The sequence below is a fragment of the Rhinoderma darwinii genome, chromosome 6 (assembly GCF_050947455.1).
Source record: "Rhinoderma darwinii isolate aRhiDar2 chromosome 6, aRhiDar2.hap1, whole genome shotgun sequence".
NCBI lineage: Eukaryota > Metazoa > Chordata > Amphibia > Anura > Rhinodermatidae > Rhinoderma > Rhinoderma darwinii.
Genome location: NC_134692.1, coordinates 147,582,678 through 147,608,652, shown reverse-complemented (window position 1 = coordinate 147,608,652; position 25,975 = coordinate 147,582,678). Strand labels below are relative to the sequence as shown.

The 25,975-nt window shown below is 57.0% G+C and overlaps 1 protein-coding gene across 1 annotated transcript in view; it reads left to right on the top strand.

The window, feature by feature from the left end:
• The first annotated feature begins 283 nt into the window (after positions 1 to 283).
• THOC6 (THO complex subunit 6) overlaps positions 284 to 25,975 on the top strand; it is a 40,820-nt gene continuing 15,128 nt past the window's right edge. The window contains exons 1-7 of the mRNA XM_075831653.1: positions 284 to 385; positions 502 to 573; positions 787 to 889; positions 964 to 1,013; positions 1,088 to 1,150; positions 1,303 to 1,413; positions 1,649 to 1,777. Coding sequence (XP_075687768.1) covers positions 284 to 385; positions 502 to 573; positions 787 to 889; positions 964 to 1,013; positions 1,088 to 1,150; positions 1,303 to 1,413; positions 1,649 to 1,777 — 630 coding nt within the window. The remainder of the gene's footprint in view (positions 386 to 501; positions 574 to 786; positions 890 to 963; positions 1,014 to 1,087; positions 1,151 to 1,302; positions 1,414 to 1,648; positions 1,778 to 25,975) is intronic.

Below are 25,975 nucleotides of genomic sequence, written 5' to 3'. Positions count from 1 at the left end.
TGTCGTCGTCGTCCCCCGCACTGTCGTCGTCGTCGCCCCCCCCGCACTGTCGTCCACCCCCCCGCACTGTCGTCCACCCCCCCGCACTGTCGTCCACCCCCGCACTGTCCCCCCCCCGCACTGTCCCCCCCCGCACTGTCCCCCCCCCGCACTGTCCCCCCCCCCGCACTGTCCACTGTCCCCCCCACACTGACCACCTCCTCCCCCACACTGTCCCCCCCCTTCCCTCACACTACCCCCCCTTCCCCCACACTGTCCCTCCCTCATTCTCCTCCTCCCCCACATGCCCCGCTCACACTGCCCCCCCACACTGACCTCCTCACCTTCTGTCTCTAGGAGCAGCCTGGAGACTCCAGAGATCAACAGCCTCATCCTCAACCAGAAGGTGGGAGCCGCACCCCTCCCCCACAGCTGGGGACCCCTGTATATATCTGCTGCTGAGCCCCTGATTGGACATAGCGTGCCCCCCCACACATTGTCACATCCTTCTCCCCCACACAGGATAATTCTCTGCTGCTCGGTGGAGGAAGTTGTCACATTCACGCCATGGACCTGGAGTCGGGGACGTTCACAGTAAGTCAAACCACCCCCGTACCCTCCCCCGAGGAGCTGGAGCAGGAGGTTATTATGTAACGTACCGGCGCGGTGATGTCATCATGTTGCTTTATATATTGTGACTCGGCGTCAGGGGGTTCCTGCTCCTCCCCCACTCTACAGGCCTGTATGACGCGGGGGTCCCCGGATGATGGGTGGTCTGTAATGTTCCTCCCTCATTTCCTCGTGCAGTTGGACCTCCAGGGCCATGAAGATTACATCCACTGCCTGTCCCTGCGGGAGCAGCAGAGGGAGTGCGTGTCCGGCAGTGAGGACGGCTCGGTCAGGATGTGGGGTGAGTATGGGGGGCTCCTGTGTGCTGGCACCACGTCTCCTCATCCTCCTCATGCTTTCATCCCTCCCCCACAGATCTCAGGACGGGGTCTCAGACGCACAAGATTGAGGTGTATAAATATGAGGTAAGCTCCGCCCCATCATCTTTGCCTCGCCCAGTTTCAATATCTCACCCCCCCCCCCCCTGTGTTTCTCCTAGGAGTGTGCGCGGCCGCAATACGGGAAGTGGATCAGCTGCGTGGCCACAGACTCCGACTGGATGGTGTGTACTGCGGGGGTGGGGTTGCTGAGTACTGCGGGGGTGGGGTTGCTGAGTACTGCGGGGGTGGGGTTGCTGAGTACTGCAGGGGTGGGGATACTGAGCTGGGGGTAGTCCATAGTGTGTTAGGCTGTCACTTTCAATGTCTCCTACAGGTGTGTGGCGGGGGTCCCATGTTATCGCTATGGCACCTCCGCTCCGTCACCCCGGCCACCATCTTTCCAATCCAAGAGAGCCAGCAGCAAGTCATGTTTTATCAAGACATGGTGCGTAATAATCCCAGGCTACCCCCTCCTTATCACTATCCTCCTCCTCCTCGCTACCCCCCTCCTCCTCCTCCTCCTCGCTACCCCCCTCCTCCTCCTCCTCCTCGCTACCCCCCTCCTCCTCCTCCTCGCTACCCCCCTCCTCCTCCTCGCTAACCCCCTCCTCCTCCTCACTGTCCCCCCTCCTCCACACTGCCCGCCCCCCTGTCCTGTCTCATACGTCTCTCGTCTCCAGATCCTCTGTGCTGGACAGGCTCCACATATCAACCACTGTCAGATAAACGGAGACATCCGCGCCCAGATCCCAAGCACCCCCTGCGCCATCTACTCTCTAAACATCAACGAGACTTCTCAGGAAAACAAGGTAGGAACTGATCCGCAGAGCTTACACTTGTATATACAGCGGGGGATGGGCACTCGGGTATAAATAGAGAGAAACGGGGGAAGGAGAGAATCACCGAGAGAGAGAGACGGGGGAAGGAGAGAATCACTGAGAGAGAGAGACGGGGGAAGGAGAGAATCACCGAGAGAGAGAGAGACGGGGGAAGGAGAGAATCACCGAGAGAGAGAGAGACGGGGGAAGGAGAGAATCACCGAGAGAGAGAGACGGGGGAAGGAGAGAATCACCAAGAGAGAGACGGGGGAAGGAGAGAATCACAGAGAGAGAGACGGGGGAAGGAGAGGATCACAGAGAGAGAGAGACGGGGGAAGGAGATTATCACCGAGAGAGAGAGACGGGGGAAGGAGAGAATCACCAAGAGAGAGAGACGGGAAGGAGAGAATCACCAAGAGAGAGAGACGGGGGAAGGAGAGCATCACCGAGAGAGACGGGGGAAGGAGACCATCACAGAGAGAGAGACGGGGGAAGGAGAGAATTACAGGGAGAGAGACGGGGGAAGGAGAGAATCACCGAGAGAGACGGGGGAAGGAGAAAATCACAGAGAGAGAGAGACACGGGGGAAGGAGAGAATAACCGAGAGAGAGACGGGGGGAAGGGGAGAATCACCGAGAGACGGGGGAAGGGGAGAATCACCGAGAGACGGGGGAAGGGGAGAATCACAGAGAGAGAGACGGGGGAAGGAGAGAATCACAGAGAGGGAGACGGGGGAAGGAGAGAATCACCGAGAGAGAGAGAGACGGGGGAAGGAGAGAATCACCGAGAGAGAGAGAGAGACGGGGGAAGGAGAGAATCACCGAGAGAGAGAGACGGGGGATGGAGAGAATTACAGAGAGGGAGAGAGACGGGGGAAGGAGAGAATCACCGAGAGAGACGGGGGAAGGAGAGAATCACCGAGAGAGACGGGGAAAGGAGAGAATCACAGAGAGAGAGAGAGACACGGGGGAAGGAGAGAATCACCGAGAGAGAGAGAGACGGGGGGAAGGAGAGAATCACCGAGAGAGAGAGAGACGGGGGAAGGAGAGACTCACCGAGAGAGAGAGAGACGGGGGAAGGAGAGACTCACCGAGAGAGAGAGACGGGGGAAGGAGAGAATCACCGAGAGAGAGACGGGGGAAGGAGAGAATCACCGAGAGAGAGGCGGGGGAAGGAGAGAATCACCGAGAGAGAGAGAGAGACGGGGGAAGGAGAGAATCACCGAGAGAGACGGGGGAAGGAGAGAATCACCGAGAGAGAGAGAGACGGGGGAAGGAGAGAATCACCGAGAGAGAGAGACGGGGGAAGGAGAGAATCACCGAGAGAGAGAGACGGGGGAAGGAGAGAATCACCGAGAGAGAGAGACGGGGGAAGGAGAGAATCACCGAGAGGGAGAGACGGGGGAAGGAGAGAATCACCGAGAGGGAGAGACGGGGGAAGGAGAGAATCACCGAGAGAGAGAGACGGGGGAAGGAGAGAATCACCGAGAGAGAGAGACGGGGGAAGGAGAGAATCACCGAGAGAGAGAGAGACGGGGGAAGGAGAGACTCACCGAGAGAGAGAGAGAGACGGGGGAAGGAGAGACTCACCGAGAGAGAGAGAGAGACGGGGGAAGGAGAGACTCACCGAGAGAGAGAGAGAGACGGGGGAAGGAGAGAATCACCGAGAGAGAGAGAGACGGGGGAAGGAGAGAATCACCGAGAGAGAGAGACGGGGGAAGGAGAGAATCACCGAGAGAGAGAGACGGGGGAAGGAGAGACTCACCGAGAGAGAGACGGGGGAAGGAGAGAATCACCGAGAGAGAGGCGGGGGAAGGAGAGAATCACCGAGAGAGAGAGAGAGACGGGGGAAGGAGAGAATCACCGAGAGAGAGAGAGAGACGGGGGAAGGAGAGAATCACCGAGAGAGAGAGAGACGGGGGAAGGAGAGAATCACCGAGAGAGAGAGAGACGGGGGAAGGAGAGAATCACCGAGAGAGAGAGAGACGGGGGAAGGAGAGAATCACCGAGAGAGAGAGAGACGGGGGAAGGAGAGAATCACCGAGAGAGAGAGACGGGGGAAGGAGAGAATCACCGAGAGAGAGAGACCGGGGGAAGGAGAGAATCACCGAGAGAGAGGGAGAGACGGGGGAAGGAGAGAATCACCGAGAGAGAGAGACGGGGGAAGGAGAGAATCACCGAGAGAGAGAGACGGGGGAAGGAGAGAATCACCGAGAGAGAGACGGGGGAAGGAGAGAATCACCGAGAGAGAGAGACGGGGGAAGGAGAGAATTACAGAGAGGGAGAGAGACGGGGGAAGGAGAGAATCACCGAGAGAGACGGGGGAAGGAGAGAATCACAGAGAGAGAGAGAGACACGGGGGAAGGAGAGAATAACAGAGAGAGAGAGACGGGGGAAGGACAGAATCACCGAGAAACGGGGGAAGGGGAGAATCACAGAGAGACGGGGGAAGGAGAGAATCACCGAGAGAGACGGGGGAAGGAGAGAATCACAGAGAGAGAGAGACACGGGGGAAGGAGAGAATAACAGAGAGAGAGAGACGGGGGAAGGACAGAATCACCGAGAAACGGGGGAAGGGGAGAATCACAGAGAGACGGGGGAAGGAGAGAATCACAGAGAGAGAGACGGGGGAAGGAGAGAATCACAGAGAGAGAGACGGGGGAAGGAGAGAATCACAGAGAGAGAGACGGGGGAAGGAGAGAATCACCGAGAGAGAGACGGGGGAAGGAGAGAATCACCGAGAGAGACGGGGGAAGGAGAGAATCACCGAGAGAGAGACGGGGGAAGGAGAGAATCACCGAGAGAGAGAGACGGGGGAAGGAGAGAATCACCGAGAGAGAGAGACGGGGGAAGGAGAGAATCACCGAGAGAGAGAGAGAGACGGGGGAAGGAGAGAATCACCGAGAGAGAGAGAGAGACGGGGGAAGGAGAGAATCACAGAGAGAGAGAGACGGGGGAAGGAGAGAATCACCGAGAGAGAGAGACGGGGGAAGGAGAATCACCGAGAGAGAGAGACGGGGGAAGGAGAGAATCACAGAGAGAGGGAAGGGGAGGATCACCGAGAGACGGGGGAAGGGGAGAATCACCGAGAGACGAGGGAAGGGGAGAATCACCGAGAGACGGGGGAAGGAGAGAATCATAGAGAGAGAGACGGGGGAAGAAGAGAATCATAGAGAGAGAGACGGGGGAAGAAGAGAATCACAGAGAGAGACGGGGGAAGAAGAGAATCACAGAGAGAGAGACGGGGAAGAAGAGAATCACAGAGAGAGACACGGGGGAAGGAGAGAATCACAGAGTGAGAGAGAGAGACACGGGGGAAGGAGAGAATCACCGAGTGAGAGAGAGAGAGACACGGGGGAAGGAGAGAATCACCGAGTGAGAGAGAGAGACACGGGGGAAGGAGAGAATCACCGAGAGAGAGAGACGGGGGAAGGAGAGCATCACCGAGAGAGAGACGGGGGAAGGAGAGAATCACCGAGAGAGAGACGGGGGAAGGAGAGAATCACAGAGAGAGACGGGGGAAGAAGAGAATCACAGAGAGAGAGACGGGGGAAGAAGAGAATCACAGAGAGAGACACGGGGGAAGGAGAGAATCACAGAGTGAGAGAGAGAGACACGGGGGAAGGAGAGAATCACCGAGTGAGAGAGAGAGACACGGGGGAAGGAGAGAATCACCGAGTGAGAGAGAGAGACACGGGGGAAGGAGAGAATCACCGAGAGAGAGAGACGGGGGAAGGAGAGCATCACCGAGAGAGAGACGGGGGAAGGAGAGAATCACCGAGAGAGAGACGGGGAAGGAGAGAATCACCGAGCGAGAGACGGGGGAAGGAGAGAATCACCGAGAGAGAGAGAGAGACGGGGGAAGGAGAGAATCACTGAGAGAGAGAGGGAGAGACAGGGGAAGGAGAGAATCACCGAGAGAGAGAGACGGGGGAAGGAGAGAATCACCGAGAGAGAGAGACGGGGGAAGGAGAGAATCACAGAGAGAGAGACGGGGGAAGGAGAGAATCACAGAGAGAGAGACGGGGGAAGGAGAGAATCACCGAGAGAGAGAGACGGGGGAAGGAGAGAATCACCGAGAGAGAGAGACGGGGGAAGGAGAGAATCACCGAGAGAGAGAGAGACGGGGGAAGGAGAGAATCACCGAGAGAGAGAGAGACGGGGGAAGGAGAGAATCACCGAGAGAGAGAGAGACGGGGGAAGGAGAGAATCACCGAGAGAGAGAGACGGGGGAAGGAGAGAATCACCGAGAGAGAGAGACGGGGGGAGGAGAGAATCCCGAGAGAGAGAGACGGGGGAAGGAGAGAATCACCGAGAGAGAGAGACGGGGAAGGAGAGAATCACCGAGAGAGAGAGACGGGGGAGGAGAGAATCACCGAGAGAGAGAGACGGGGGAAGGAGAGAATCACCGAGAGAGAGAGACGGGGGAAGGAGAGAATCACCGAGAGAGAGAGACGGGGGAAGGAGAGAATCACCGAGAGAGAGAGACGGGGGAAGGAGAGAATCACCGAGAGAGAGAGACGGGTGAAGGAGAGAATCACCGAGAGAGAGAGACGGGGGAAGGAGAGAATCACCGAGAGAGAGAGAGACGGGGGAAGGAGAGAATCACCGAGAGAGAGACGGGGGAAGGAGAGAATCACCGAGAGAGAGAGACGGGGGAAGGAGAGAATCACCGAGAGAGACGGGGGAAGGAGAGAATCACCGAGAGAGAGAGAGAGACGGGGAAGGAGAGAATCACCGAGAGAGAGAGAGACGGGGGAAGGAGAGAATCACCGAGAGAGAGAGAGACGGGGGAAGGAGAGAATCACCGAGAGAGAGAGACGGGGGAAGGAGAGAATCACCGAGAGAGAGAGACGGGGGAAGGAGAGAATCACCGAGAGAGAGACGGGGGAAGGAGAGAATCACCGAGAGAGAGAGACGGGGGAAGGAGAGAATCACCGAGAGAGAGAGACGGGGGAAGGAGAGAATCACCGAGAGAGAGAGACGGGGGAAGGAGAGAATCACCGAGAGAGAGAGACGGGGGAAGGAGCGAATCACCAAGAGAGAGACGGGGGAAGGATTGAATCAGCGATAGAGAGACGGGAGTAGGAGAGAATCACAGAGAGAGAGACGGGGGAAGGAGAGAATTACAGAGAGAGGGAGAGAGACGGGGGAAGGAGAGAATCACAGAGAGACACGGGGGGAGGAGAGAATAACCGAGAGAGAGAGACGGGGGAAGGGGAGAATCACCGAGAGACGGGGGAAGGGGAGAATCACCGAGAGACGGGGGAAGGGGAGAATCACCGAGAGACGGGGGAAAGGGGAGAATCACCGAGAGACGGTGGAAGGGGAGAATCACAGAGAGAGAGACGGGGGAAGGGGAGAATCACAGAGAGAGAGACGGGGGAAGGGGAGAATCACAGAGAGAGAGACGGGGGAAGGGGAGAATCACAGAGAGAGAGACGGGGGAAGGGGAGAATCACAGAGAGAGAGACGGGGGAAGGAGAGAATCACAGAGAGAGAGAGAGACACGGGGGAAGGAGAGAATCACCGAGTGAGAGAGAGAGAGACTCGGGGGAAGGAGAGAATCACCGAGAGAGACGGGGGAAGGAGAGAATCAGAGAGAGAGAGACGGAGGAAGGAGAGAATCAGAGAGAGAGAGACGGGGGAAGGAGAGAATCACCGGACAGAGAGACGGGGGAAGGAGAGAATCACTGAGAGAGAGACGGGGGAAGGAGAGAATCACGAGAGAGAGAGAGACACGGGGGAAGGAGAGAATCACCGAGTGAGAGAGAGACGGGGGAAGGAGAGAATCACCGAGTGAGAGAGAGACGGGGAAAGGAGAGAATCACCGAGAGAGAGAGAGACGGGGAAAGGAGAGAATCACCGAGAGAGAGAGAGAGACGGGGGAAGGAGAGAATCACCGAGAGAGAGAGACGGGGGAAGGAGAGAATCACCGAGAGAGAGAGACGGGGGAAGGAGAGAATCACAGAGAGAGAGAGAGACGGGGAAAGGAGAGAATCACCGAGAGAGAGAGACGGGGAAGGAGAGAATCACCGAGAGAGAGAGACGGGGGAAGGAGAGAATCACAGAGAGAGAGAGACGGGGGAAGGAGAGAATCACTGAGAGAGAGAGACGGGGGAAGGAGAGAATCAGTGAGAGAGAGAGAGAGACGGGGGAAGGAGAGAATCACCGAGAGAGAGACGGGGGAAGGAGAGAATCACCGAGAGAGAGAGACGGGGGAAGGAGAGAATCACAGAGAGAGGGAAGGGGAGAATCACCGAGAGACGGGGGAAGGGGAGAATCACCGAGAGACGAGGGAAAGGGAGAATCACCGAGAGACGGGGGAAGGAGAGAATCACAGAGAGAGAGACGGGGGAAGAAGAGAATCACAGAGAGAGACACGGGGGAAGGAGAGAATCACAGAGTGAGAGAGAGAGACACGGGGGAAGGAGAGAATCACCGAGTGAGAGAGAGAGAGACACGGGGGAAGGAGAGAATCACCGAGTGAGAGAGAGAGACACGGGGGAAGGAGAGAATCACCGAGAGAGAGAGACGGGGGAAGGAGAGCATCACCGAGAGAGAGACGGGGGAAGGAGAGAATCACCGAGAGAGAGACGGGGGAAGGAGAGAATCACAGAGAGAGACGGGGGAAGAAGAGAATCACAGAGAGAGAGACGGGGGAAGAAGAGAATCACAGAGAGAGACACGGGGGAAGGAGAGAATCACAGAGTGAGAGAGAGAGACACGGGGGAAGGAGAGAATCACCGAGTGAGAGAGAGAGAGACACGGGGGAAGGAGAGAATCACCGAGTGAGAGAGAGAGACACGGGGGAAGGAGAGAATCACCGAGAGAGAGAGACGGGGGAAGGAGAGCATCACCGAGAGAGAGACGGGGGAAGGAGAGAATCACCGAGAGAGACGGGGGAAGGAGAGAATCACCGAGCGAGAGACGGGGGGAAGGAGAGAATCACCGAGAGAGAGAGAGACGGGGGAAGGAGAGAATCACTGAGAGAGAGAGGGAGAGACAGGGGAAGGAGAGAATCACCGAGAGAGAGAGACGGGGGAAGGAGAGAATCACCGAGAGAGAGAGACGGGGGAAGGAGAGAATCACAGAGAGAGAGACGGGGGAAGGAGAGAATCACAGAGAGAGAGACGGGGGAAGGAGAGAATCACCGAGAGAGAGAGACGGGGAAGGAGAGAATCACCGAGAGAGAGAGACGGGGGAAGGAGAGAATCACCGAGAGAGAGAGAGACGGGGGAAGGAGAGAATCACCGAGAGAGAGAGAGACGGGGGAAGGAGAGAATCACCGAGAGAGAGAGACGGGGGAAGGAGAGAATCACCGAGAGAGAGAGACGGGGGAAGGAGAGAATCACCGAGAGAGAGAGACGGGGGAAGGAGAGAATCACCGAGAGAGAGAGACGGGGGAAGGAGAGAATCACCGAGAGAGAGAGACGGGGGAAGGAGAGAATCACCGAGAGAGAGAGACGGGGGAAGGAGAGAATCACCGAGAGAGAGAGACGGGGGAAGGAGAGAATCACCGAGAGAGAGAGACGGGGGAAGGAGAGAATCACCGAGAGAGAGAGACGGGGGAAGGAGAGAATCACCGAGAGAGAGAGACGGGTGAAGGAGAGAATCACCGAGAGAGAGAGACGGGGGAAGGAGAGAATCACCGAGAGAGAGAGAGACGGGGGAAGGAGAGAATCACCGAGAGAGAGAGACGGGGGAAGGAGAGAATCACCGAGAGAGAGAGACGGGGGAAGGAGAGAATCACCGAGAGAGACGGGGGAAGGAGAGAATCACCGAGAGAGAGAGAGAGACGGGGAAGGAGAGAATCACCGAGAGAGAGAGAGACGGGGGAAGGAGAGAATCACCGAGAGAGAGAGAGACGGGGGAAGGAGAGAATCACCGAGAGAGAGAGACGGGGGAAGGAGAGAATCACCGAGAGAGAGAGACGGGGGAAGGAGAGAATCACCGAGAGAGAGACGGGGGAAGGAGAGAATCACCGAGAGAGAGAGACGGGGGAAGGAGAGAATCACCGAGAGAGAGAGACGGGGAAGGAGAGAATCACCGAGAGAGAGAGACGGGGGAAGGAGCGAATCACCAAGAGAGAGACGGGGGAAGGATTGAATCAGCGATAGAGAGACGGGAGTAGGAGAGAATCACAGAGAGAGAGACGGGGGAAGGAGAGAATTACAGAGAGAGGGAGAGAGACGGGGGAAGGAGAGAATCACAGAGAGACACGGGGGGAGGAGAGAATAACCGAGAGAGAGAGACGGGGGAAGGGGAGAATCACCGAGAGACGGGGGAAGGGGAGAATCACCGAGAGACGGGGGAAGGGGAGAATCACCGAGAGACGGGGGAAGGGGAGAATCACCGAGAGACGGTGGAAGGGGAGAATCACAGAGAGAGAGACGGGGGAAGGGGAGAATCACAGAGAGAGAGACGGGGGAAGGGGAGAATCACAGAGAGAGAGACGGGGGAAGGGGAGAATCACAGAGAGAGAGACGGGGGAAGGGGAGAATCACAGAGAGAGAGACGGGGGAAGGAGAGAATCACAGAGAGAGAGAGAGACACGGGGGAAGGAGAGAATCACCGATGTGAGAGAGAGAGAGACTCGGGGGAAGGAGAGAATCACCGAGAGAGACGGGGGAAGGAGAGAATCAGAGAGAGAGAGACGGAGGAAGGAGAGAATCAGAGAGAGAGAGACGGGGGAAGGAGAGAATCACCGGACAGAGAGACGGGGGAAGGAGAGAATCACTGAGAGAGAGACGGGGGAAGGAGAGAATCACGAGAGAGAGAGAGACACGGGGAAGGAGAGAATCACCGAGTGAGAGAGAGACGGGGGAAGGAGAGAATCACCGAGTGAGAGAGAGACGGGGAAAGGAGAGAATCACCGAGAGAGAGAGAGACGGGGAAAGGAGAGAATCACCGAGAGAGAGAGAGAGACGGGGGAAGGAGAGAATCACCGAGAGAGAGAGACGGGGGAAGGAGAGAATCACCGAGAGAGAGAGACGGGGGAAGGAGAGAATCACAGAGAGAGAGAGAGACGGGAAAGGAGAGAATCACCGAGAGAGAGAGACGGGGAAGGAGAGAATCACCGAGAGAGAGAGACGGGGGAAGGAGAGAATCACAGAGAGAGAGAGACGGGGGAAGGAGAGAATCACTGAGAGAGAGAGACGGGGGAAGGAGAGAATCAGTGAGAGAGAGAGAGAGACGGGGAAGGAGAGAATCACCGAGAGAGAGACGGGGGAAGGAGAGAATCACCGAGAGAGAGAGACGGGGGAAGGAGAGAATCACAGAGAGAGGGAAGGGGAGAATCACCGAGAGACGGGGGAAGGGGAGAATCACCGAGAGACGAGGGAAAGGGAGAATCACCGAGAGACGGGGGAAGGAGAGAATCACAGAGAGAGAGACGGGGGAAGAAGAGAATCACAGAGAGAGACACGGGGAAGGAGAGAATCACAGAGTGAGAGAGAGAGACACGGGGGAAGGAGAGAATCACCGAGTGAGAGAGAGAGAGACACGGGGGAAGGAGAGAATCACCGAGTGAGAGAGAGAGACACGGGGGAAGGAGAGAATCACCGAGAGAGAGAGACGGGGGAAGGAGAGCATCACCGAGAGAGAGACGGGGGAAGGAGAGAATCACCGAGAGAGAGACGGGGGAAGGAGAGAATCACAGAGAGAGACGGGGGAAGAAGAGAATCACAGAGAGAGAGACGGGGGAAGAAGAGAATCACAGAGAGAGACACGGGGGAAGGAGAGAATCACAGAGTGAGAGAGAGAGACACGGGGGAAGGAGAGAATCACCGAGTGAGAGAGAGAGAGACACGGGGGAAGGAGAGAATCACCGAGTGAGAGAGAGAGACACGGGGGAAGGAGAGAATCACCGAGAGAGAGAGACGGGGGAAGGAGAGCATCACCGAGAGAGAGACGGGGGAAGGAGAGAATCACCGAGAGAGAGACGGGGGAAGGAGAGAATCACCGAGCGAGAGACGGGGGAAGGAGAGAATCACCGAGAGAGAGAGAGACGGGGGAAGGAGAGAATCACTGAGAGAGAGAGGGAGAGACAGGGGAAGGAGAGAATCACCGAGAGAGAGAGACGGGGGAAGGAGAGAATCACCGAGAGAGAGAGACGGGGGAAGGAGAGAATCACAGAGAGAGAGACGGGGGAAGGAGAGAATCACAGAGAGAGAGACGGGGGAAGGAGAGAATCACCGAGAGAGAGAGACGGGGGAAGGAGAGAATCACCGAGAGAGAGAGACGGGGGAAGGAGAGAATCACCGAGAGAGAGAGAGACGGGGGAAGGAGAGAATCACCGAGAGAGAGAGAGACGGGGGAAGGAGAGAATCACCGAGAGAGAGAGACGGGGGAAGGAGAGAATCACCGAGAGAGAGAGACGGGGGAAGGAGAGAATCACCGAGAGAGAGAGACGGGGGAAGGAGAGAATCACCGAGAGAGAGAGACGGGGGAAGGAGAGAATCACCGAGAGAGAGAGACGGGGGAAGGAGAGAATCACCGAGAGAGAGAGACGGGGGAAGGAGAGAATCACCGAGAGAGAGAGACGGGGAAGGAGAGAATCACCGAGAGAGAGAGACGGGGGAAGGAGAGAATCACCGAGAGAGAGAGACGGGGGAAGGAGAGAATCACCGAGAGAGAGAGACGGGGGAAGGAGAGAATCACCGAGAGAGAGAGACGGGTGAAGGAGAGAATCACCGAGAGAGAGAGACGGGGGAAGGAGAGAATCACCGAGAGAGAGAGAGACGGGGGAAGGAGAGAATCACCGAGAGAGAGAGACGGGGGAAGGAGAGAATCACCGAGAGAGAGAGACGGGGGAAGGAGAGAATCACCGAGAGAGACGGGGGAAGGAGAGAATCACCGAGAGAGAGAGAGAGACGGGGAAGGAGAGAATCACCGAGAGAGAGAGAGACGGGGGAAGGAGAGAATCACCGAGAGAGAGAGAGACGGGGGAAGGAGAGAATCACCGAGAGAGAGAGACGGGGGAAGGAGAGAATCACCGAGAGAGAGAGACGGGGGAAGGAGAGAATCACCGAGAGAGAGACGGGGGAAGGAGAGAATCACCGAGAGAGAGAGACGGGGGAAGGAGAGAATCACCGAGAGAGAGAGACGGGGGAAGGAGAGAATCACCGAGAGAGAGAGACGGGGGAAGGAGCGAATCACCAAGAGAGAGACGGGGGAAGGATTGAATCAGCGATAGAGAGACGGGAGTAGGAGAGAATCACAGAGAGAGAGACGGGGGAAGGAGAGAATTACAGAGAGAGGGAGAGAGACGGGGGAAGGAGAGAATCACAGAGAGACACGGGGGGAGGAGAGAATAACCGAGAGAGAGAGACGGGGGAAGGGGAGAATCACCGAGAGACGGGGGAAGGGGAGAATCACCGAGAGACGGGGGAAGGGGAGAATCACCGAGAGACGGGGGAAGGGGAGAATCACCGAGAGACGGTGGAAGGGGAGAATCACAGAGAGAGAGACGGGGGAAGGGGAGAATCACAGAGAGAGAGACGGGGGAAGGGGAGAATCACAGAGAGAGAGACGGGGGAAGGGGAGAATCACAGAGAGAGAGACGGGGGAAGGGGAGAATCACAGAGAGAGAGACGGGGGAAGGAGAGAATCACAGAGAGAGAGAGAGACACGGGGGAAGGAGAGAATCACCGAGTGAGAGAGAGAGAGACTCGGGGGAAGGAGAGAATCACCGAGAGAGACGGGGGAAGGAGAGAATCAGAGAGAGAGAGACGGAGGAAGGAGAGAATCAGAGAGAGAGAGACGGGGGAAGGAGAGAATCACCGGACAGAGAGACGGGGGAAGGAGAGAATCACTGAGAGAGAGACGGGGGAAGGAGAGAATCACGAGAGAGAGAGAGACACGGGGGAAGGAGAGAATCACCGAGTGAGAGAGAGACGGGGGAAGGAGAGAATCACCGAGTGAGAGAGAGACGGGGAAAGGAGAGAATCACCGAGAGAGAGAGAGACGGGGAAAGGAGAGAATCACCGAGAGAGAGAGAGAGACGGGGAAGGAGAGAATCACCGAGAGAGAGAGACGGGGGAAGGAGAGAATCACCGAGAGAGAGAGACGGGGGAAGGAGAGAATCACAGAGAGAGAGAGAGAGACGGGGAAAGGAGAGAATCACCGAGAGAGAGAGAGACGGGGAAAGGAGAGAATCACCGAGAGAGAGAGAGACGGGGAAAGGAGAGAATCACCGAGAGAGAGAGAGACGGGGAAAGGAGAGAATCACCGAGAGAGAGAGAGAGACGGGGGAAGGAGAGAATCACCGAGAGAGAGAGACGGGGAAGGAGAGAATCACCGAGAGAGAGAGACGGGGGAAGGAGAGAATCACAGAGAGAGAGAGACGGGGGAAGGAGAGAATCACTGAGAGAGAGAGACGGGGGAAGGAGAGAATCAGTGAGAGAGAGAGAGAGACGGGGAAGGAGAGAATCACCGAGAGAGAGACGGGGGAAGGAGAGAATCACCGAGAGAGAGAGACGGGGGAAGGAGAGAATCACAGAGAGAGGGAAGGGGAGAATCACCGAGAGACGGGGGAAGGGGAGAATCACCGAGAGACGAGGGAAAGGGAGAATCACCGAGAGACGGGGGAAGGAGAGAATCACAGAGAGAGAGACGGGGGAAGAAGAGAATCACAGAGAGAGAGAGACGGGGGAAGGAGAGAATAACCGAGTGAGAGAGAGAGACACGGGGGAAGGAGAGAATCACCGAGTGAGAGAGAGAGACACGGGGGAAGGAGAGAATCACCGAGTGAGAGAGAGAGACACGGGGGAAGGAGAGAATCACCGAGAGAGAGACGGGGGAAGGAGCGAATCAGCGAGAGAGAGACGGGGGAAGGAGAGAATCACCGAGAGAGAGAGACGGGGGAAGGAGAGAATCACAGAGAGAGAGAGACGGGGGAAGGAGAGAATCACAGAGAGAGAGAGACGGGGGAAGGAGAGAATCACCGAGAGAGAGAGACGGGGGAAGGAGAGAATCACAGAGAGAGAGACGGGGGAAGAAGAGAATCACAGAGAGAGACACGGGGGAAGGAGAGAATCACAGAGTGAGAGAGAGAGACACGGGGGAAGGAGAGAATCACCGAGTGAGAGAGAGAGACACGGGAGAAGGAGAGAATCACCGAGTGAGAGAGAGAGACACGGGGGAAGGAGCGAATCAGCGAGAGAGAGACGGGGGAAGGATCGAATCAGCGAGAGAGAGACGGGGGAAGGAGAGAATCACAGAGAGAGAGACGGGGGAAGGAGAGAATCACAGAGAGAGAGACGGGGGAAGGAGAGAATCACCGAGAGAGACGGGGGAAGGAGAGAATCACCGAGAGAGACGGGGGAAGGAGAGAATCACCGAGAGAGAGAGACGGGGGAAGGAGAGAATCACCGAGAGAGAGAGACGGGGGAAGGAGAGAATCACCGAGAGAGAGACGGGGGAAGGAGAGAATCACCGAGAGAGAGAGACGGGGGAAGGAGAGAATCACCGAGAGAGAGACGGGGGAAGGAGAGAATCACCGAGAGAGGGAAGGGGAGAATCACCGAGAGACGGGGGAAGGGGAGAATCACCGAGAGACGAGGGAAGGGGAGAATCACCGAGAGACGGGGGAAGGAGAGAATCACAGAGAGAGAGACGGGGGAAGAAGAGAATCACAGAGAGAGAGACGGGGGAAGAAGAGAATCACAGAGAGAGACACGGGGGAAGGAGAGAATCACAGAGTGAGAGAGAGAGACACGGGGGGAAGGAGAGAATCACCGAGTGAGAGAGAGAGACACGGGGGAAGGAGAGAATCACCGAGAGAGAGAGACGGGGGAAGGAGCGCATCAGCGAGAGAGAGACGGGGGAAGGAGAGAATCACCGAGAGAGAGACGGGGGAAGGAGAGAATCACCGAGAGAGAGACGGGGGAAGGAGAGAATCACCGGGAGAGAGACGGGGGAAGGAGAGAATCACAGAGAGAGAGAGACGGGGGAAGGAGAGAATCACCGAGAGAGAGAGACGGGGGAAGGAGAGAATCACTGAGAGAGAGAGGGAGAGACAGGGGAAGGAGAGAATCACCGAGAGAGAGAGACGGGGGAAGGAGAGAATCACCAAGAGAGAGAGACGGGGGAAGGAGAGAATCACCGAGAGAGAGACGGGGGAAGGAGAGAATCACCCAGAGAGAGAGAGACGGGGGAAGGAGAGAATCACCGAGAGAGAGAGAGAGACGGGGGAAGGAGAGAATCACCGAGAGAGAGAGAGAGACGGGGGAAGGAGAGAATCACCGAGAGAGAGAGAGACGGGGGAAGGAGAGAATCACCGAGAGAGAGAGACGGGGGAAGGAGAGAATCACCGAGAGAGAGAGAGACGGGGGAAGGAGAGAATCACCGAGAGAGAGAGACGGGGGAAGGAGCGAATCACCAAGAGAGAGACGGGGGAAGGATTGAATCAGCGATAGAGAGACGGGAGTAGGAGAGAATCACAGAGAGAGAGACGGGGGAAGGAGAGAATTACAGAGAGAGAGAGAGAGGGAGAGAGACGGGGGAAGGAGAGAATCACAGAGAGACACGGGGGAAGGAGAGAATAACCGAGAGAGACGGGGGAAGGGGAGAATCACCGAGAGACGGGGGAAGGGAAGAATCACCGAGAGACGGGGGAAGGGGAGAATCACAGAGAGAGACGGGGGAAGGGGAGAATCACAGAGAGAGACGGGGGAAGGGGAGTATCACAGAGAGAGAGACGGGGGAAGGGGAGAATGACAGAGAGAGAGACGGGGGAAGGGGAGAATGACAGAGAGAGAGACGGGGGAAGGAGAGAATCACCGAGAGAGAGAGACACGGGGAAGGAGAGAATCACCGAGTGAGAGAGAGAGAGACTCGGGGGAAGGAGAGAATCACCGAGAGAGACGGGGGAAGGAGAGAATCACCGAGAGAGAGAGACGGGGGAAGGAGAGACTCACCGAGAGAGAGAGAGAGAGAGACGGGGGAAGGAGAGCATCACCGAGAGAGAGAGAGACGGAGGAAGGAGAGAATCACCGAGAGAGAGAGACGGGGGAAGGAGAGAATCACCGAGAGAGACGGGGGAAGGAGAGAATCAGAGAGAGACGGAGGAAGGAGAGAATCAGAGAGAGAGAGACGGGGGAAGGAGAGAATCACCGGACAGAGAGACGGGGGAAGGAGAGAATCACAGAGAGAGACGGGGGAAGGAGAGAATCACGAGAGAGAGAGACACGGGGGAAGGAGAGAATCACCGAGTGAGAGAGAGACGGGGGAAGGAGAGAATCACCGAGTGAGAGAGAGACGGGGAAAGGAGAGAATCACCGAGAGTGAGAGAGAGACGGGGGAAGGAGAGAATCACAGAGAGAGGGAAGGGGAGAATCACCGAGAGACGGTGGAAGGGGAGAATCACCGAGAGACGAGGGAAGGGGAGAATCACCGAGAGACGGGGGAAGGAGAGAATCACAGAGAGAGAGACGGGGGAAGAAGAGAATCACAGAGAGAGAGACGGGGGAAGAAGAGAATCACAGAGAGAGACACGGGGGAAGGAGAGAATCACAGAGTGAGAGAGAGAGACACGGGGGAAGGAGAGAATCACCGAGTGAGAGAGAGAGACACGGGGGAAGGAGAGAATCACCGAGAGAGAGAGACGGGGGAAGGAGCGCATCAGCGAGAGAGAGACGGGGGAAGGAGCGCATCACCGAGAGAGAGACGGGGGAAGGAGAGAATCACCGAGAGAGAGACGGGGGAAGGAGAGAATCACCGAGAGAGAGACGGGGGAAGGAGAGAATCACAGAGAGAGAGAGACGGGGGAAGGAGAGAATCACCGAGAGAGAGAGACGGGGGAAGGAGAGAATCACAGAGAGAGAGAGACGGGGGAAGGAGAGAATCACTGAGAGAGAGAGGGAGAGACAGGGGAAGGAGAGAATCACCGAGAGAGAGAGACGGGGGAAGGAGAGAATCACCGAGAGAGAGAGACGGGGGAAGGAGAGAATCACCGAGAGAGAGACGGGGGAAGGAGAGAATCACCGAGAGAGAGAGAGAGACGGGGGAAGGAGAGAATCACCGAGAGAGACGGGGGAAGGAGAGAATCACCGAGAGAGAGAGACGGGGGAAGGAGAGAATCACCGAGAGAGCGAGAGACGGGGGAAGGAGAGAATCACCGAGAGAGAGACGGGGGAAGGAGAGAATCACAGAGAGAGAGAGACGGGGGAAGGAGCGAATCACCAAGAGAGAGACGGGGGAAGGATTGAATCAGCGATAGAGAGACGGGAGTTGGAGAGAATCACAGAGAGAGAGACGGGGGAAGGAGAGAATCACAGAGAGAGAGACGGGGGAAGGAGAGGATCACAGAGAGAGAGACGGGGGAAGGAGATTATCACCGAGAGAGAGAGACGGGGGAAGGAGAGAATCACCAAGAGAGAGAGACGGGAAGGAGAGAATCACCAAGAGAGAGAGACGGGGGAAGGAGAGCATCACCGAGAGAGACGGGGGAAGGAGACCATCACAGAGAGAGAGACGGGGGAAGGAGAGAATTACAGGGAGAGAGACGGGGGAAGGAGAGAATCACCGAGAGAGACGGGGGAAGGAGAAAATCACAGAGAGAGAGAGAGACACGGGGGAAGGAGAGAATAACCGAGAGAGAGACGGGGGAAGGGGAGAATCACCGAGAGACGGGGGAAGGGGAGAATCACCGAGAGACGGGGGAAGGGGAGAATCACAGAGAGAGAGACGGGGGAAGGAGAGAATCACAGAGAGGGAGACGGGGGAAGGAGAGAATCACAGAGAGACGGGGGAAGGAGAGAATCACAGAGAGAGGGAGAGAGACGGGGGAAGGAGAGAATCACCGAGAGAGAGAGAGACGGGGGAAGGAGAGAATCACCGAGAGAGAGAGAGACGGGGGAAGGAGAGAATCACCGAGAGAGAGAGACGGGGGATGGAGAGAATTACAGAGAGGGAGAGAGACGGGGGAAGGAGAGAATCACCGAGAGTGACGGGGGAAGGAGAGAATCACCGAGAGAGACGGGGAAAGGAGAGAATCACAGAGAGAGAGAGAGACACGGGGGAAGGAGAGAATCACAGAGAGAGAGAGAGACGGGGGAAGGAGAGAATCACCGAGAGAGAGAGAGACGGGGGAAGGAGAGACTCACCGAGAGAGAGAGAGACGGGGGAAGGAGAGACTCACCGAGAGAGAGAGACGGGGGAAGGAGAGAATCACCGAGAGAGAGACGGGGGAAGGAGAGAATCACCGAGAGAGAGGCGGGGGAAGGAGAGAATCACCGAGAGAGAGAGAGAGACGGGGGAAGGAGAGAATCACCGAGAGAGACGGGGGAAGGAGAGAATCACCGAGAGAGAGAGAGACGGGGGAAGGAGAGAATCACCGAGAGAGAGAGACGGGGGAAGGAGAGAATCACCGAGAGAGAGAGACGGGGGAAGGAGAGAATCACCGAGAGAGAGAGACGGGGGAAGGAGAGAATCACCGAGAGGGAGAGACGGGGGAAGGAGAGAATCACCGAGAGGGAGAGACGGGGGAAGGAGAGAATCACCGAGAGAGAGAGACGGGGGAAGGAGAGAATCACCGAGAGAGAGAGACGGGGGAAGGAGAGAATCACCGAGAGAGAGAGAGACGGGGGAAGGAGAGACTCACCGAGAGAGAGAGAGACGGGGGAAGGAGAGACTCACCGAGAGAGAGAGAGAGACGGGGGAAGGAGAGACTCACCGAGAGAGAGAGAGAGACGGGGGAAGGAGAGAATCACCGAGAGAGAGAGAGACGGGGGAAGGAGAGAATCACCGAGAGAGAGAGACGGGGGAAGGAGAGAATCACCGAGAGAGAGAGACGGGGGAAGGAGAGACTCACCGAGAGAGAGACGGGGGAAGGAGAGAATCACCGAGAGAGAGGCGGGGGAAGGAGAGAATCACCGAGAGAGAGAGAGAGACGGGGGAAGGAGAGAATCACCGAGAGAGAGAGAGAGACGGGGGAAGGAGAGAATCACCGAGAGAGAGAGAGACGGGGGAAGGAGAGAATCACCGAGAGAGAGAGAGACGGGGGAAGGAGAGAATCACCGAGAGAGAGAGAGACGGGGGAAGGAGAGAATCACCGAGAGAGAGAGAGACGGGGGAAGGAGAGAATCACCGAGAGAGAGAGACGGGGGAAGGAGAGAATCACCGAGAGAGAGAGACGGGGGAAGGAGAGAATCACCGAGAGAGAGGGAGAGACGGGGGAAGGAGAGAATCACCGAGAGAGAGAGACGGGGGAAGGAGAGAATCACCGAGAGAGAGAGACGGGGGAAGGAGAGAATCACCGAGAGAGAGACGGGGGAAGGAGAGAATCACCGAGAGAGAGAGACGGGGGAAGGAGAGAATTACAGAGAGGGAGAGAGACGGGGGAAGGAGAGAATCACCGAGAGAGACGGGGGAAGGAGAGAATCACAGAGAGAGAGAGAGACACGGGGGAAGGAGAGAATAACAGAGAGAGAGAGACGGGGGAAGGACAGAATCACCGAGAAACGGGGGAAGGGGAGAATCACAGAGAGACGGGGGAAGGAGAGAATCACCGAGAGAGACGGGGGAAGGAGAGAATCACAGAGAGAGAGAGACACGGGGGAAGGAGAGAATAACAGAGAGAGAGAGACGGGGGAAGGACAGAATCACCGAGAAACGGGGGAAGGGGAGAATCACAGAGAGACGGGGGAAGGAGAGAATCACAGAGAGAGACGGGGGAAGGAGAGAATCACAGAGAGAGAGACGGGGGAAGGAGAGAATCACTGAGAGAGAGAGACGGGGGAAGGAGAGAATCACCGAGAGAGAGACGGGGGAAGGAGAGAATCACCGAGAGAGACGGGGGAAGGAGAGAATCACCGAGAGAGAGACGGGGGAAGGAGAGAATCACCGAGAGAGAGAGACGGGGGAAGGAGAGAATCACCGAGAGAGAGAGACGGGGGAAGGAGAGAATCACCGAGAGAGAGAGAGAGACGGGGGAAGGAGAGAATCACCGAGAGAGAGAGAGAGACGGGGGAAGGAGAGAATCACAGAGAGAGAGAGACGGGGGAAGGAGAGAATCACCGAGAGAGAGAGACGGGGGAAGGAGAGAATCACCGAGAGAGAGAGACGGGGGAAGGAGAGAATCACCGAGAGAGAGAGACGGGGGAAGGAGAGAATCACCGAGAGAGACGGGGGAAGGAGAGAATCACCGAGAGAGAGAGAGAGACGGGGAAGGAGAGAATCACCGAGAGAGAGAGAGACGGGGGAAGGAGAGAATCACCGAGAGAGAGAGAGACGGGGGAAGGAGAGAATCACCGAGAGAGAGAGACGGGGGAAGGAGAGAATCACCGAGAGAGAGAGACGGGGGAAGGAGAGAATCACCGAGAGAGAGACGGGGGAAGGAGAGAATCACCGAGAGAGAGAGACGGGGGAAGGAGAGAATCACCGAGAGAGAGAGACGGGGGAAGGAGAGAATCACCGAGAGAGAGAGACGGGGGAAGGAGCGAATCACCAAGAGAGAGACGGGGGAAGGATTGAATCAGCGATAGAGAGACGGGAGTAGGAGAGAATCACAGAGAGAGAGACGGGGGAAGGAGAGAATTACAGAGAGAGGGAGAGAGACGGGGGAAGGAGAGAATCACAGAGAGACACGGGGGGAGGAGAGAATAACCGAGAGAGAGAGACGGGGGAAGGGGAGAATCACCGAGAGACGGGGGAAGGGGAGAATCACCGAGAGACGGGGGAAGGGGAGAATCACCGAGAGACGGGGGAAGGGGAGAATCACCGAGAGACGGGGGAAGGGGAGAATCACCGAGAGACGGTGGAAGGGGAGAATCACAGAGAGAGAGACGGGGGAAGGGGAGAATCACAGAGAGAGAGACGGGGGAAGGGGAGAATCACAGAGAGAGAGACGGGGGAAGGGGAGAATCACAGAGAGAGAGACGGGGGAAGGGGAGAATCACAGAGAGAGAGACGGGGGAAGGAGAGAATCACAGAGAGAGAGAGAGACACGGGGGAAGGAGAGAATCACCGAGTGAGAGAGAGAGAGACTCGGGGGAAGGAGAGAATCACCGAGAGAGACGGGGGAAGGAGAGAATCAGAGAGAGAGAGACGGAGGAAGGAGAGAATCAGAGAGAGAGAGACGGGGGAAGGAGAGAATCACCGGACAGAGAGACGGGGGAAGGAGAGAATCACTGAGAGAGAGACGGGGGAAGGAGAGAATCACGAGAGAGAGAGAGACACGGGGGAAGGAGAGAATCACCGAGTGAGAGAGAGACGGGGGAAGGAGAGAATCACCGAGTGAGAGAGAGAGACGGGGAAAGGAGAGAATCACCGAGAGAGAGAGAGACGGGGAAAGGAGAGAATCACCGAGAGAGAGAGAGAGACGGGGGAAGGAGAGAATCACCGAGAGAGAGAGACGGGGGAAGGAGAGAATCACCGAGAGAGAGAGACGGGGGAAGGAGAGAATCACAGAGAGAGAGAGAGAGACGGGGAAAGGAGAGAATCACCGAGAGAGAGAGAGACGGGGAAAGGAGAGAATCACCGAGAGAGAGAGAGACGGGGAAAGGAGAGAATCACCGAGAGAGAGAGAGACGGGGAAAGGAGAGAATCACCGAGAGAGAGAGAGAGACGGGGGAAGGAGAGAATCACCGAGAGAGAGAGACGGGGAAGGAGAGAATCACCGAGAGAGAGAGACGGGGGAAGGAGAGAATCACAGAGAGAGAGAGACGGGGGAAGGAGAGAATCACTGAGAGAGAGAGACGGGGGAAGGAGAGAATCAGTGAGAGAGAGAGAGAGACGGGGAAGGAGAGAATCACCGAGAGAGAGACGGGGGAAGAAGAGAATCACAGAGAGAGAGACGGGGGAAGAAGAGAATCACAGAGAGAGACACGGGGGAAGGAGAGAATCACAGAGTGAGAGAGAGAGACACGGGGGAAGGAGAGAATCACCGAGTGAGAGAGAGAGACACGGGAGAAGGAGAGAATCACCGAGTGAGAGAGAGAGACACGGGGGAAGGAGCGAATCAGCGAGAGAGAGACGGGGGAAGGATCGAATCAGCGAGAGAGAGACGGGGGAAGGAGAGAATCACAGAGAGAGAGACGGGGGAAGGAGAGAATCACAGAGAGAGAGACGGGGGAAGGAGAGAATCACCGAGAGAGACGGGGGAAGGAGAGAATCACCGAGAGAGACGGGGGAAGGAGAGAATCACCGAGAGAGAGAGACGGGGGAAGGAGAGAATCACCAAGAGAGAGAGACGGGGGAAGGAGAGAATCACCGAGAGAGAGACGGGGGAAGGAGAGAATCACCCAGAGAGAGAGAGACGGGGGAAGGAGAGAATCACCGAGAGAGAGAGAGACGGGGGAAGGAGAGAATCACCGAGAGAGAGAGAGAGACGGGGGAAGGAGAGAATCACCGAGAGAGAGAGAGAGACGGGGGAAGGAGAGAATCACCGAGAGAGAGAGAGACGGGGGAAGGAGAGAATCACCGAGAGAGAGAGACGGGGGAAGGAGAGAATCACCGAGAGAGAGAGAGACGGGGGAAGGAGAGAATCACCGAGAGAGAGAGACGGGGGAAGGAGCGAATCACCAAGAGAGAGACGGGGGAAGGATTGAATCAGCGATAGAGAGACGGGAGTAGGAGAGAATCACAGAGAGAGAGACGGGGGAAGGAGAGAATTACAGAGAGAGAGAGAGAGGGAGAGAGACGGGGGAAGGAGAGAATCACAGAGAGACACGGGGGAAGGAGAGAATAACCGAGAGAGACGGGGGAAGGGGAGAATCACCGAGAGACGGGGGAAGGGAAGAATCACCGAGAGACGGGGGAAGGGGAGAATCACCGAGAGACGGGGGAAGGGGAGAATCACAGAGAGAGACGGGGGAAGGGGAGTATCACAGAGAGAGAGACGGGGGAAGGGGAGAATGACAGAGAGAGAGACGGGGGAAGGGGAGAATGACAGAGAGAGAGACGGGGGAAGGAGAGAATCACCGAGAGAGAGAGACACGGGGAAGGAGAGAATCACCGAGTGAGAGAGAGAGAGACTCGGGGGAAGGAGAGAATCACCGAGAGAGACGGGGGAAGGAGAGAATCACCGAGAGAGAGAGACGGGGGAAGGAGAGACTCACCGAGAGAGAGAGAGAGAGACGGGGGAAGGAGAGCATCACCGAGAGAGAGAGAGACGGAGGAAGGAGAGAATCACCGAGAGAGAGAGACGGGGGAAGGAGAGAATCACCGAGAGAGACGGGGGAAGGAGAGAATCAGAGAGAGACGGAGGAAGGAGAGAATCAGAGAGAGAGAGACGGGGGAAGGAGAGAATCACCGGACAGAGAGACGGGGGAAGGAGAGAATCACTGAGAGAGAGACGGGGGAAGGAGAGAATCACGAGAGAGAGAGACACGGGGGAAGGAGAGAATCACCGAGTGAGAGAGAGACGGGGGAAGGAGAGAATCACCGAGTGAGAGAGAGACGGGGAAAGGAGAGAATCACCGAGAGTGAGAGAGAGACGGGGGAAGGAGAGAATCACAGAGAGAGGGAAGGGGAGAATCACCGAGAGACGGTGGAAGGGGAGAATCACCGAGAGACGAGGGAAGGGGAGAATCACCGAGAGACGGGGGAAGGAGAGAATCACAGAGAGAGAGACGGGGGAAGAAGAGAATCACAGAGAGAGAGACGGGGGAAGAAGAGAATCACAGAGAGAGACACGGGGGAAGGAGAGAATCACAGAGTGAGAGAGAGAGACACGGGGGAAGGAGAGAATCACCGAGTGAGAGAGAGAGACACGGGGGAAGGAGAGAATCACCGAGAGAGAGAGACGGGGGAAGGAGCGCATCAGCGAGAGAGAGACGGGGGAAGGAGCGCATCACCGAGAGAGAGACGGGGGAAGGAGAGAATCACCGAGAGAGAGACGGGGGAAGGAGAGAATCACCGAGAGAGAGACCGGGGAAGGAGAGAATCACAGAGAGAGAGAGACGGGGGAAGGAGAGAATCACCGAGAGAGAGAGACGGGGGAAGGAGAGAATCACAGAGAGAGAGAGACGGGGGAAGGAGAGAATCACTGAGAGAGAGAGGGAGAGACAGGGGAAGGAGAGAATCACCGAGAGAGAGAGACGGGGGAAGGAGAGAATCACCGAGAGAGAGAGACGGGGGAAGGAGAGAATCACCGAGAGAGAGACGGGGGAAGGAGAGAATCACCGAGAGAGAGAGAGAGACGGGGGAAGGAGAGAATCACCGAGAGAGACGGGGGAAGGAGAGAATCACCGAGAGAGAGAGACGGGGGAAGGAGAGAATCACCGAGAGAGCGAGAGACGGGGGAAGGAGAGAATCACCGAGAGAGAGACGGGGGAAGGAGAGAATCACAGAGAGAGAGAGACGGGGGAAGGAGCGAATCACCAAGAGAGAGACGGGGGAAGGATTGAATCAGCGATAGAGAGACGGGAGTTGGAGAGAATCACAGAGAGAGAGACGGGGGAAGGAGAGAATTACAGAGAGAGAGAGGGAGAGAGACGGGGGAAGGAGAGAATCACAGAGAGACACGGGGGAAGGAGAGAATAACCGAGAGAGAGAGAGACGGGGGAAGGGGAGAATCACCGAGAGACGGGGGAAGGGGAGAATCACCGAGAGACGGGGGAAGGGGAGAATCACCGAGAGACGGGGGAAGGGGAGAATCACAGAGAGAGACGGGGGAAGGGGAGTATCACAGAGAGAGAGACGGGGGAAGGGGAGAATGACAGAGAGAGAGACGGGGGAAGGGGAGAATCACAGAGAGAGAGACGGGGGAAGGAGAGAATCACCGAGAGAGAGAGACACGGGGAAGGAGAGAATCACCGAGTGAGAGAGAGAGAGACTCGGGGGAAGGAGAGAATCACCGAGAGAGACGGGGGAAGGAGAGAATCACCGAGAGAGAGAGACGGGGGAAGGAGAGACTCACCGAGAGAGAGAGAGAGACGGGGGAAGGAGAGCATCACCGAGAGAGAGAGAGACGGAGGAAGGAGAGAATCACCGAGAGAGAGAGACGGGGGAAGGAGAGAATCACCGAGAGAGAGAGACGGGGGAAGGAGAGAATCACCGAGAGAGAGAGAGAGACGGGGGAAGGAGAGAATCACAGAGAGAGAGAGACGGAGGAAGGAGAGAATCACCGAGAGAGAGAGACGGGGGAAGGAGCGAATCACCAAGAGAGAGACGGGGGAAGGATTGAATCAGCGATATAGAGACGGGAGTAGGAGAGAATCACAGAGAGAGACGGGGGAAGGAGAGA